Source organism: Notothenia rossii, assembly GCF_949606895.1.
Source record: "Notothenia rossii genome assembly, chromosome: 2".
Classification (NCBI taxonomy): Eukaryota; Metazoa; Chordata; class Actinopteri; order Perciformes; family Nototheniidae; genus Notothenia; species Notothenia rossii.
The window spans coordinates 16,765,956-16,779,474 of NC_136904.1; the positions used below are offsets into that span (position 1 = coordinate 16,765,956).

At 41.0% G+C, this 13,519-nt stretch overlaps 1 protein-coding gene across 1 annotated transcript; it reads right to left on the reverse strand.

The window, feature by feature from the left end:
* Positions 1 to 6,507: 6,507 nt before the first annotated feature.
* Positions 6,508 to 13,406, reverse strand: cmtr2 (cap methyltransferase 2). The gene is made up of 3 exons (XM_079666232.1): positions 13,330 to 13,406; positions 9,285 to 10,541; positions 6,508 to 8,737 (listed from the first exon to the last, which is right to left on the reverse strand). Exons 2-3 carry the CDS (start codon positions 10,530 to 10,532, stop codon positions 7,703 to 7,705), a joined length of 2,283 nt encoding a protein of 760 aa, XP_079522358.1. The 5' UTR covers positions 10,533 to 10,541; positions 13,330 to 13,406; the 3' UTR covers positions 6,508 to 7,702.
* Positions 13,407 to 13,519: the final 113 nt, after the last annotated feature.

The window sequence follows — 13,519 nt, forward strand, 5'->3', positions numbered from 1 at the left end:
ACACTGAAGTGAACTCAAGCAATACGTCTTTTTTGCATCTCATAACAATCACTACCCGTCCAAGCTAACGTTGAATGATCAGTTTATCACGTGTACAAGGCCGGACTACAGTCTATCGAGCAACGGCCCATTGGCCCTCTTTGGCTCAACTGTTTTATTTTTGCTGTTGTGACCGATTAAAACAAGTAGCCCATAATAGCTCAAGTTAGGCCAAATGTAATCACTCTATAATCCAGACTGGATATCTTTTTATTTGGTATTCCCAAGAGGTATTGTCCCTCAAGTATGAATAACGTATTTTTAAATTTAATTGACTGAATTGGATTCAATCAGCTATGTTCCCCTAAAGAAAGGCAATAAATACATTTAAAGGGGGCCCAAAGAGGCTCATTGTCAGGTTTCATATTTGAATTCTCTGCCTCTTCTGTGATATGTCTCCATGCTTTACATTTTCCAAAAGCTCTTTATTTTTCTCATACTGCCTGTGCTGCAACAACTCTTTTCCCCCTCTGTCTGAAACCAGAGCCCAGTCTGCGCTGATTGGTTTGCTGACCGGCTCTGTTGTGATTGGTCAACCACTTAGAGATGTCCCTCCCCTTAGCCTATCACGTACAATGTGTTGGAGCGCTATCCAATAGAAGCGCAACAGTTACATAGTGAAGTAAACAATTTACAGGAATGCAAAACTGTGTAACACACTACAAGAAAGAGAACCCCCAAAAAGCATGATAGGCCCACTTTACTATTTGTATTTTAATTCACAATATAGAATGTGTTTTTTTGTACAATGCATACATTACATGTCACAAATTAGACACTTTTATCCAAAACGACTTTCATTGCAGTGCTCCCCTGATCTGAAGATCAGCGCACTAATCTACTGTGCCACATTCTATATATGTGAATCATGCATCAGTCATTTGACATTATTAGCTTTACCATGGTTAATTATTTTTATCCATATGCCTTGCAGTCCACCATCTGAAGAGACGCAATGCATTACGGGCTGTTGAGTCAAATGATTGCTAATTTAGTACACAGGCTGACTTTTCATGCATACATACGTATATCCACTTACTGGGCAGTTGGGATGCATGAGATTGAATTTGACCTCTCACCGAGTGTCAGCAGCAGGCTACGTTAGTGTGCGGATTTTGATCAGTGGTACAAGAGTTTACAGCAGGTAAATGCTAAGTTATAGGTATAATGTTCAGACCAGGAAACAGGAAGAGAAGTCTTTGACTCTCTTCTTCTCTGTACTGCAGAGCGGACGCAGCATCTGGCGCAGCATCTGTAACAGGCTCAACAACTGACCAGATAACATGAAGGGACATGTAATTACTGAAGTGATAACTGCTTTATCAAACAGACAGATGTGACCTACAAAAAGTCTCTGCTAAATGCAGCATTTGAAGTATTCATCACTTAGCAAACAAGAGAAGCCAATGTAAATGTTCTTCAAACTTGCATTTTCTATATCCAGCAAACATTTGTTGCGAAAAATAAGTAGATTATATAGAAGTCTATGAAAAAATGAACCTACTTCTCACTTGATTTATTAACTCACTACTAAACATTTTACTAATGAGTTTATTGTCCGATCCACTAGTTTTAAGTCCTTTTTCAATACATCATGATGCTCATTTTGTAAATTATTGACACATTTAAAGAAAAAATATGATAAAGCAGAATGATTTAGGACAGGCTAACATCTAAGTTAGAGCTTTTAACCACGGTTGACCGTTTTCTGTGTAGTCTGTGTTTCCGTCTTGGAGCTGTAACCCATTTACACTGTGTTTTCAGTTCACGAAAGTTAAACGTAACATTTTGTGTGGCTAAATCAGTTTTAGCTCCCCCCTTCTTGTGTGGCCGAACTGAGGCTTCAAAACCATAGCACACAAAGTAATGGACGACTTCACTGGGCCTCTGTCTATTGTTTAATGAACTTTGACTAAAGTGATTTTGGCAAATGGTTTCCGTCTTCTCCTGTAACTCCCAGGAAGAAAGTGTTTTTCCAACTATTCCTTTAACGTTGACACATGTCCCGATGCTGCTTTTTTTACTTGAGGTCTGAAACAAAAAACGTTCAGGTATAAGGAATAAATGAATGAATAATCATTACAGACAGACCATGCAAAGATGCACTGAACACCTTGGAAATCCAATTCTTAGGATTATTGTCTCCTGACAGGATCAAGAAAACAATGAATAAAACATGGAGTCATTTAGTTAGGCTTATGACGTTTTGAGAAATGTAAATACTTTCTTTACTGTAGCCTACCTTTTTTCTCTCTCACAGATTAATGTTTGCAGGAACAAAGCGAGACTAACAAGCAAGACAGCGTCTCTTGGAATGTGATCACAGAGACGACTGACTGATGGAGACGAATCCCTCTGATGAACACAACCCGCTCCGTGGGGAACAAAACTCTCCTCCTCACAAGCTTTCTGTCCTGCTGCAGCGTTTTTGTTACATAACGACAGTTTCACTTCACCTGGTCCGTCAGTTTCTTCTCTCTGCAGGAGGCAAAGAAAAGTGGCAAGTCTTCATTCAGTAGCAATGCGAAAACAAAACAGAAACAGAAACAAAGAAGATAACATTTATATCAAAATGTGTATATTTCAGCCATAAATGTACGATTTTGCTGCATTTTGTCATGATACCTTACACCTGATATTTATCTTATTTTTCTATTTCTTACCGACACTTTACTCACATTAACGCATTTATTCCCTCACATTTATACACACATTTGTACTGACATCAAACACATTCATACATACAATCATTTTAAAATCAAACAAACATTTATGCTGACATTATAGACACTTATACAGAATGTTTTTACTGCGTTGTAAACATTTTGAGACATGGATATATTAAACATTCATAGTAACATTTATACTAACAATTTACACAATTGTACATATTTATACATTATAATCAGCTCCATCATCACACAGCAGATTTTAAGCCAACACGTTGCTCACTAATTTAGACTTGCTTTTATTATTGATTTTACTGTTGTTTGATTATGTTTTTTAAGTTTTTTCATAAATACTGTATGAACTGTTTTCTAATTATACATTATTATTCCTGCTTTGACAAATAAAGATAATATTCTGTAAGTGTTTGTCCTATGTACACAACTTGCCTGAAGGGTTATTTTTGTCAACATGGATCTGATTCATTGTTGACTCTTCGTCACCGTGTTAAAATCTGAACAGCTTTAATAGGTCCATACTGTATTGCTGCCTATAGTGTGAAGGGATACCGACTGACCTACTAACACTTCATCACTACACATATCAGTGTGGTTGTTCTGAGTTCATCAGGACACAGTTCACAAGTTCACCATGTGATTACTTCATCCACTCAGATTGGGCTGTAGTCACACAGCAGAATATTGCACTGAGGACAGATTACATTCCCGGGACACAGTACAACCCAATCTCTCAACTCAACCACACACACTCACTCTCTGACACACAAACACACCCTCCTTTTTACCAAACGCTGACTCACTGTACACAATACTCATTTGCCTTCTCTATGTTAAGCATAGAGAACGATTACATTATTGATTTGTGTTTGGGTTGAATGGACGGGTTGTGCCTCTGGAGTCCGACAAGGAACAGAGATTAGACGGATCATAATTTATGATTTTCTCTGATCTGGTTCATGACCGTAATCCACAAAATCACAGCATCAGAAACTCCGGAGGTATTAAACCTTCAGATGAAAAGGGGTATTTTAAAGGGGTTGACCCTAAACCAAGGTACGTTAGGACTGAACATGGGACATGACACAGATTAGAGTCATCTTTTTTTAACCTTGCTTTTACGCTGAGTTAGCATTGCATGTTAAACCAAGCTGTAAAACAAAAAACACGAGGCAGAACTATGGCTGTGATTAAAGGCAAAAGCCAAAGTGAAAAGTGTTCGAGAACTGTTAATATCGACTAATGCCATTAATATTTGCATTGATTTGTCTGGCTCACAAACTTAATTTCTATTGATTGAAGTTTAACCTGAGGATATTGGGCTACATAAGGAATTATCTCGTGTCTATAGAAGTAGATTGTATTATTTATTTATTTTTTTCAGTTTACGAGTTGCTGGACAGTTTTTTTGTTAGAGCACTGAAACAGATATCAGATACTATACCTCTGAAGTAAAACTAGTGCAAATCTATGATGCCCTTAGAAATATGATGTTCTGTTGTGAAATTTGGGGGATGAGAAGAATAAAGACCTTTTTAACATAAAGTCAGGTCACAGTAGAGTCACTAAATAGGATAAATGAACCTGAAAATGACCATAATAAGGCCCCTTATAGACCCTGTCACACTGTCCCGGTTTCACAGAACACAAATTGGGTTATTTACATAATATGTTTACATGATTTTGTTGTGCAATAAAACAACCAGATGGACAAACGATAAAGGAAATGTTCAAATTCGGCTCTGATCGTAGCAACATCGGGACATTCGTGAGGGCATCTTAAGCCATCTTTGGCATGCCAAAGATTTTGCCACCGCTCCCGAAGTTGCTGCCGGAGCCTGAGAAACTCCACCGGCGGTCATACGATGGTTTAAGATGCCCTCACGAATGCCTTACGAAGGGCAAAATGAACACACGAAGTCAACACGAAAATGAACCTTCACAAGGTCCTTCGGCAATGCTTTGTGATGCCAAAGATGTTGCCACCGCTCCCGAAGTTGCTGCCGGAGCCTGAGAAACTCCACCGGCTGTCATACAATGGATTAAGATGCCCTCACGAATGGCCCGATGTTGTTACGATCAGAGCCGAATTTGAACATTTCCTTAATCATTTGTCCATCGGGTGTCAATTTCGGGACAGTGTGACAGGGGCTTTAAGGAACTGCACACTTTGGTTCCTTAGTTCAGTTAAACAGCTAAATATCTGTTGTGCATTAATACCTGTAAGGTATTTTGAATGACACAACAATCCTGTTTTAATGTTGTATGCGTCTTTGAATGGGCTACATGTGTTAGGTGATTAATTAATAAGTGCATTGATTTTAAGGAAGACATTTATTTGAAGGGAACAAGCCTTTTATGTTTAAAATTGCCACAAATAGAGGTGAAGAGGGGCCAGAAGATGGGTGCCCCCCCCCCCCAGCCCCCCCTTGGAGACGCTACTGGGCCGGATCACTTAACGTCTTAACATCCAACATCCTGTCAGTTCTACATTAGCAGGTGCTGGAGGTGAAGGCATGCTGCAGGAGATTCTGCTTTTTCTCTTTATCCATGGAGCGCTGAGGAATCCCAGTTTAATGGAAGTGCACAGATCTGTCTGCAGACACGGTGCTAATTAAAACTCTACCACACATATCCGCCTGTTTTAAGTAAAGGAGCTGAATTATGACTGTAAGACAGTTACAACAGTTATCTCACATTAACACATTCACATAATTTAATAACTCTACTTCTTTTGACATAATCCTTGGCAGCCCTTCATTAGAGACTGAATTCAGAGTGAAACTGAATGATGACCAACATACATTCAGTACTAGCATATTTCCAGTCTGCAGGCTGTTCCTGTGCTTTATATCTGCAGTCCCACCATGTAGGCTCCACACTCATATTAAATCTGTTCAAACCTTTGATGTTAGATCCCTGAAAAATAGATTGGATGCATCTAATGATGTCTCTGTATTCTCACATGTGCACATGCTTACAAGTGCACATAAAGTCTTCAAAAACAGTCTAATGTTTAAATCAGCAAGACGATCATTCATATGATGAGTTGATATTAATATGCATATGTATTTTCCCGCACCTCTGATCATGTAAATATTCTGTTCAAGGGGTCTGGCTTTGTACTACAGATGAATTGTAGTAAATACATATTTATTGAAGCACTGACTGACACTAGTTAGCAGCGAAGTAAGAAGTATTCAGATACACTACTTAAGTTAAAGTACCAAATACCAATACATCAATATAAAAATACTCAATTACCAGCTAAACTAACTGTGCAGCAAACCGTAGTTAAACGATTAAAGTAAACATTTTAGTGTTGGCCCTCTGACTGTTATATTATTATATAGGACAATTTCATATTGAATACTAAAGCATTAATATGGTAGCAGCAGGTTTCTGTATAAGCAGCCGGAGGTGGACATAGTTCAAACTAACCCTCAACCTAAAAGCTGAGTTATATCTGACATCACAGGGCCGAGCCTGACAAACTGTCTGGAAAGTCCTGAGATGATCATAGAAGATAAATCATCCCCTGGTGCCTCTCAGTGCTCACATCCAGTGCCCAGGATCCAGGAATGACTTGAATATATGGTCCGATCGATAAAAGTCTAAGTGCATCTGCACAGGATCTAAGAATAGCAGAGCTGTCACTCCAGTTTTCATCTCTTCTAGTGTGTAATAAACATTATCACAGTCTGACAGGACGGAGAGAAACAACAGTTTTGTTTCTGATCAGAAGACACTTGAGCAGTATCAGTGAACAAACACCTACTTCATGTCATTTGTCAGTACACATTTTTATTGTTTTAGTTGGAAAATAATCTCCTCAGTAACAACGTTGTTATATTATAAAACAGAGTCCCTAAAAATGTAAACATGTGCATTTAGTGAAGCGAATATTCTGATATTGTATATTTTCTTAAAAGCCCCTTAGTGAGTTGCTCATGCAGGATAAAACATTTCAGTGACTATCATATTTCATATGTGGAAATATGTTTTTTCTCACTGGAAACAAAAGATAGACATTATTTGTTTAACAGGAAGTCCCCTGTGTGTTGCATGATGGCAAAAACACAAAACGATCCCGAACATCCTGGGATAAAACAATGTTTGTAAAACACAACGGGCTCGTTGGGGTAAAACTGCATGGCGGCTCTCTGTGAGGTGGATTTCAGCGCAAACCATCTGTGACTGACAGGAGGCTTGCTGCTGCGGGTTGGACTGTTGTTTGCTCACTCCTCCCTCAAATCCCCTCAAGGATTCAGTCACGGATGAGTTCTGCTGATCAAGTGCTGAAAGTAATTTGAATTTTCATGCACTGCAAATTTGTATCATGAGACAATGTTGTTCTTGCCTGCAGGATGAGTAAAGGCTTTAGCAGACTTGGATTTAGTTGAAACAAGAAAAAAGATTTGAGAGACTTTGCTGGCGAAGTGAAGGTTTACCTTATTTAACTTCACGGTTTGGACTTTTGCATTAAAGCCCAACTGATACGTGTGGTGGATAAATATAAGATGATTGTATCATATCAATGATATCAGCACATATGTGCTTCAAGTGTCACTATTACAAATTATTACATATTTTCAGAAATGTAAACCCTTAATATACAAATTAAATACAAAGTACAAAAGGCATTATGAAATAACGTGTTATTCCTGAATTGTGAAAGTAGGAATATATACTAACAAATAATTTAGGAAGAATAAATGGAGAAAAAAAGATAATATCTCTGGTTTTGCTGCATTGATTTGGTCCTCTCTGTAAATGTGTTCATTTTGAGCCTGAAATGTGTTCGCAGTGCAAAGCCTAATCAGTGTTGTAGTCTTTTTATATTGGCATACAGAAGTGATTCAGTGATTAACTGCTGGAGGGACATGTAGCTGAACAGTGTTCTGATTCAACGAGAATAACACAGACATAATGAGACAGCTTGTGAAGCGATGAAGGGCGTCACAGCTCACTAAACTGCACTAGGATTGCATGAGCAGATGCAGCTTCTGTTGGATGATTTCAGAGTTCATGGTCCGCAAGAAGTCAGTCAGTCCTCCTGTGAGCATCTCCTCCATGGGAACAAACTGCAGCACCTGACTGTCACACCCAGATGGCACATTGTCACCCTCCTCTTCTCTCAACCCCTGACTCATGCAGCTGTGGACGTCGCTGAGAACAGGAAGTATCCGTGCAGCAGCTTCAGGGCAGAAGCCAACACATACAAGAACTGCCCCAGTAATCCCCGAAGGTGAAGGACACCTGAACGAGACAGAGCTAAAACACGCATGCAGGCAGAGCACGACAGCTGCGGTGACTCGGGTGAGGGCAGAGAACACGGGCAGCAGCAGGGCGTCCCCCGAGGTGAGGGTCTGCAGGGAACACACCACACACGCTAAGAGCTGCTGCTGGTACCGCGGCTCCCCGTCGTGCAGCGCCACCAGATCTCTGGGAGGAGCTGAGGGCTCTGCAGAAAATGTTAAAACTAAATCCCCATGTTGGCTTTCACCAGCCCCCCACGCTGATTGGCTGCCAAACACCAGGCACTGTCTCTGCTTATTGTCCCCTGCTTTTGAGACGCAAAGGCCTGCAACGTCGGACATGATGGAGGCCCAGCAAGCGTCGTGGCAAGAGTGACAGCGAGGAGTCCAGTCCGCTGCTGTGTCCGTCAGAGCGTCGTTCAGGTGGTTCAGCAGCCCTCCTTCACAGAACGCAGAGTTTCTCACTGCAGGCAGAGCAGCCCCGGCGATAACGTACCATGAGTCCACGTGACACTCGGACCGGGGTCCTTGCAGTACGCTGCCGGTCCCTCTGGTCTGGGCGCTGTGTTTCTGTATCGAGGCGGCATGGCAACCCCTCTCGATGCGTTCCCTCCAGCTCAAGGTCTGCAACTCCCTGCGCTCGTTGAAGGAGCCTGTTTGCTTCTTCTGTCCCAGAGGCCGTCCCGCTGAGACGCTGCAGCACGCGGGACTCACCGTGTTTCGAGAGACCCATCGACTCCGCTGGAGGTAGCTCACCTACACACAGAGAGAGACTCAGTTCATCAAGTTTCAGACTTTTATAAAGCTTCTAATGCTTTGGAAGCCGCTGCCCAATCACTAACTATTACTGCGTGAAACAGAACATATCATTATTTTGACTGTAGTAGAAGTCAAGATTAGCATCATTATTCAAATGATTGTAAAAAAAAAAAGGGCCATGTATTATAATTTGTGCAGGGATCTGGGGACACTCAAAGAGTGGAGTGTATATTGTTTTAGGCCTGAACATCTTTATAAAGATTTGGATATTTAAATTGTGATTCAGATAAAATGCAGAATAATTGCTCTGCCTTATTTCACATTCATGAAGATTCATGGACTCTAGCAGTTGTCCTGGCCATATTTCTCATTGGGAAGAGTAGGATTCAATTTGACCAAAGAAGATCTTACATTTCAATTTTAGGAGGTGGACAAAAAGTTAACTTATACACTTCATGGACAACTTGGAAAAATCCCTCTGCTGATAACATAACGGGATTGAACTTCAGTTACATTACAAAGTGCCCATAGACACACATCCTACCTGGAAGCGCAGCAGATACTCCTGAGCGGTTCCGTCTCTGATGAAGTCGAGCCGCTGCCTCTGCTCGCTGCTCATTGCTCCAAACAGTCGCAGGTTTTCTGTGATCGTCTCCACCTGCACCCTGGTGAAGTACGAGCACACTTCTTCATGCTGCTTCAAAAACGACTCTGGGAGGTGCGAGTTTGGGAAAAGTGCCTCTCGGTCCGCCAGCTGTGGGCCGTAGTTACGGATCAGTTTGGAGAGCAGAGGCCTCACGGCTTCCTTGCCCTCATAGTCCAGACACACCACATAAACCTCAGAGTTTCCCGACTTGCTGGTGGCAGGTTTGAACACGTTGACGGAGCGGAAACAGCAGTTCAGCAGGTAGAGGAGGCAGACGGAGGAGTGCTCATACAGAGTGAACATCTTGAGCACGAAGGAGCCCCCGGGGCTCAGCAGCAGCAGTGCAGCTGTGACCTCGCAGTAGTGCAGCGACGCGACCAGCGCCTCCTGCTCATCAGGCTTCTCCTGACAGTCGAAGCTTCCATCTGCCGTCACCACGTCCACTGTACGCATGTTAGCCACAAAGGCCTGCAGCTCCAGCAAATGTTTCTGGATCATGATGTTGCCGGTGTTGTCAGAGCCGAAGAACCACCAGGGCAGAGTGTTGGCAATCAGCCGATCATCCGCGATGGTGGTGCTGCCGCCGTTGGCCTCGTGGTACGGGTTGAGAGTGTTGGCGGCCCAGCTCCAGTCACAGTAACGCGTGGACTCGCTGGTTTTGGTGTAGTGGTTCAGAGAGGTTATGAAAGCCCCTGGAGCTTCACACAGATGGACCGTGTTCAGCTCTCCGTTCTGAAGGGCCTCCTCTGGGAGAAGTCTAAAGCTCCCCAGGATCTCGGAGAACTTGCACCAGGCCTGAGTGCAGATCTCTGCGTTGGCCGCAGAGCGCACGGCGGAGATCACCGTCCCCGCTCGGTTGGTGGAGTTGGTGTGCTCATGCCATACCTGGACGTTCTTGTCACTGAGCTGGTTCTTCACGTCGTTCAGCGATGCCTTCAGGGCCTGCAGGCGGCAGTGCTGCTCCGCGGGTTGTCTTAGAGCCACGTTTGGGTCGGGGAGGCCCCACTCCCCACTGGCAGGTTTCACATAGCTTCTTACTTTACTGAAAAGACCCTGAACCTCAGCCAGGGTTTCAGGGTCAAACGCCACCGTGTTGTTGAAATGCCGCTTCCCGACTTTCCTCCTCGCCCCATTGCCAGAGCTCATCCTGCACACCTGTTGAAGGAGACAAAAAATAAGGCTTTGAAATACTACAACCAATCTTTGTTTATCCACTCCACAAACTCACAATATGGCTGTCATCAGAAGTCCAAGAACAGTTATTGTCCTCAGTTTGGTTATTTGTTTAATAAGTTGTTCTCATGATTCCTACATAGCTAATATAGTGGGTTTTGTACCCATATGATTGAATCAGTTTGGATGACTCACGTGGCACCAGTCAGTGTGCCTATGACCTGCTTACAGGTAGAGTCAATCTTCGGTCACAGAAATCAGAACCTTTCACGTGAATTATAATGCGCTGCAACCCTTCATTCTTCTCTACATGCATGAGTGCTGTTGAATTACTCATGTTGCCTCATTACGATGTGACGCCCTCGGGCAACAGGGCGGACTGTAAGTACTGGTGATTACCTCACCAGGCCACAGCTTCACCCAGAATAACATGAGATTCAACATCAGTAACACGACACACAGTCTGCTCTCATAAGACTAAAAAACAACATTATATGCCCCACACTGAATTATTCAACAACATTATCATGTTAAAAATAAATGAGGGTTCAAGAGATAAAATATGTTGTTGCTGTATTCTTCAGATAAACCACTATGTTTCTAAAATGTTTTTGTATTCTAAAAATCCCATGAAGAAACACTTTATTCTAGGCTTGCATCTAACAATCATTTTCATTATCATTTAACCTGCGCGTTATTTTATTTACAAAACATGTCGTCTATTAGACATCAAAATCAGAAATGCTTTATTCATCCCACAGCAGGGGTTGTTCAGTACAAAAAACGAATATCTCCAGTTTAATGTGACATGAACCAGAGTAAAGCGAGACATGTTCATATTTGAGAAGCTGAAAACAGTATGTTTCAACAAAATTACTATAACGATGAATCGATTATCAAAATAGTTGGTGATTTCTTTTTGCCAATCACCTAATGGATAAGTCTGCTAATCCTTGCATCTCTTATTTCATTCAGGTTTTTGGAGAACTTAAGAAAAGCGTGGTATCAACAGAAAACAACTTTGTGTTTGTTGACCAACAGGAGTCAGGATTCAGGTCAGTATGTGATGTTTACTCAACCATTACAGTATCCCAAAATATATTTTCAACAATTCAAGTCATTATCGAGCCATTTCTGATTCACGACATACAAATAATTTACAGTCAGAATCAAATGAAACCATAGCTGCATATGATTTAGATGACAACACTGGGCAGGAGAATGTATTTCTGTTTAATTTCTTGATTAGTCTGCAGTGATGAATGGCAATATATAGTATATATAGCTAATGAAAGCACATTCATCAAATATTCCTCATGAATCATTTTGTTAAGCACCGCTTGTGTATATTAAAATCATCTGCTAGGTTCGTTAAGCTGCTGTTTGTATACAAATTAAGAAGAACAGCCTCATGTTACTGTTTTAGCAATAAAACGTATACATTAAGTGATTATTAATCATGACTTAATAAGGAATTCATTTGTAATTTCAGAAACGCTGTATGTATATTTGTGGCCTCAGCTGAGCAGCTGTAAAAACAAGCTTAGCATTAGATTTGTTTACCAGGAATACTGTGAGCCGAAACACTTTGTCCATCCAAAGATGTAACTTGTGTTTACGTAGTTTGCCAATTATGTATGGGTCTTTATCCTTATAGCAAAAGCAACATAATATAACGTTAACATTATTTAGATGTGAAATTCTGGCGACAAAGGGAACTGCTTTATATCTGTATGTTTTAAAGTACCAATAGATTCCTGCAGTCAGTATTATAAACGTGTTCCCTAAATCTGAAGCAGAATGAATGAAGTGAGGATATTAATGATAAGCTTTACAGCTACATTAATGCAAACATCCTAAGATCTTTCTTATCATCGCACACAAATTACACTGAAGCAGTGATTAGCCATGATCTAAGATCCGACAATGCTCATAATTGTTTTTGTGGAAAGAATATCAGAAAAAGCGTAATGAACCTTTAAGACATAAAATATTGGGTTGAAATAAAATATATAATGAAGTAGCCTATAGTAAATTCGTGGAAGATAGTTTGTCAATGAATAAACTCAATGGCGTAAAGTAAATGAAAATGACATTATATTAGATGTACTTTATTGATCGCTATTTGGGAACCTGTTTTTTCACAGCAGCATTTCAAAAAGGCATTGCATGTGAATTAAAAACAAACATAAAGAGTATATACATATGATATCAACTGTGAAAGATATATATCTAGAGTACCTCTATCTAACACAACATTAACAGTAAGTATTCACTATTTTATTTATGTGTATGACTTGCAGTGCATGGTGATTGCCGTGCATATATAAATCATTTGTATCTTGAATCTTTGAATTATGAGATTTTAACTGAAATATAGTAAATGAGCATTATGAGAATTGATAAATATATACACTAAGCAGGGTAGGTATAGACTTTAGTGAAAGTCAAGTATATTGAGGATTACAGAGGTAAAGTGACAGAATAATGAGTTATGGAGCCTAGTGCTGCGGTATGTTTGTCCTGACTGTAGTTGCTTGTTTTGTGAAAAGACTGCAGTAGGACAAATGTATTGTTAACAGAAGTTTTAGCTGAGTCGCACACTTCCTGCAGCAGCAGTGCTACTTTATGGCCGTGTTTACTCTCCTAACTCTCGCTGTGAGGAACCTTTGGGACACAGGAAACTCTGTCGGTGTTAAATCTCCTGAGTCTGAGAAGCTGGCTGACGAAGAGAGTCGGAGCAACATGAAAACACTGAACAAAAACTCACCGCGCTGTAGCTGATGTCAGGGAACGAGACCACGCTTTCACGTGACTCATAACAAGACTGCGCATGCGCATGGCTGATAGGGAGGGACCTATTTTAAAGGGGCACCTCAGCTCAATATGTTATTGTTAAACACATTATGCTTACTTAACAATGGGGATCGATATTCTACTAACTATCTTTATCTGAACAA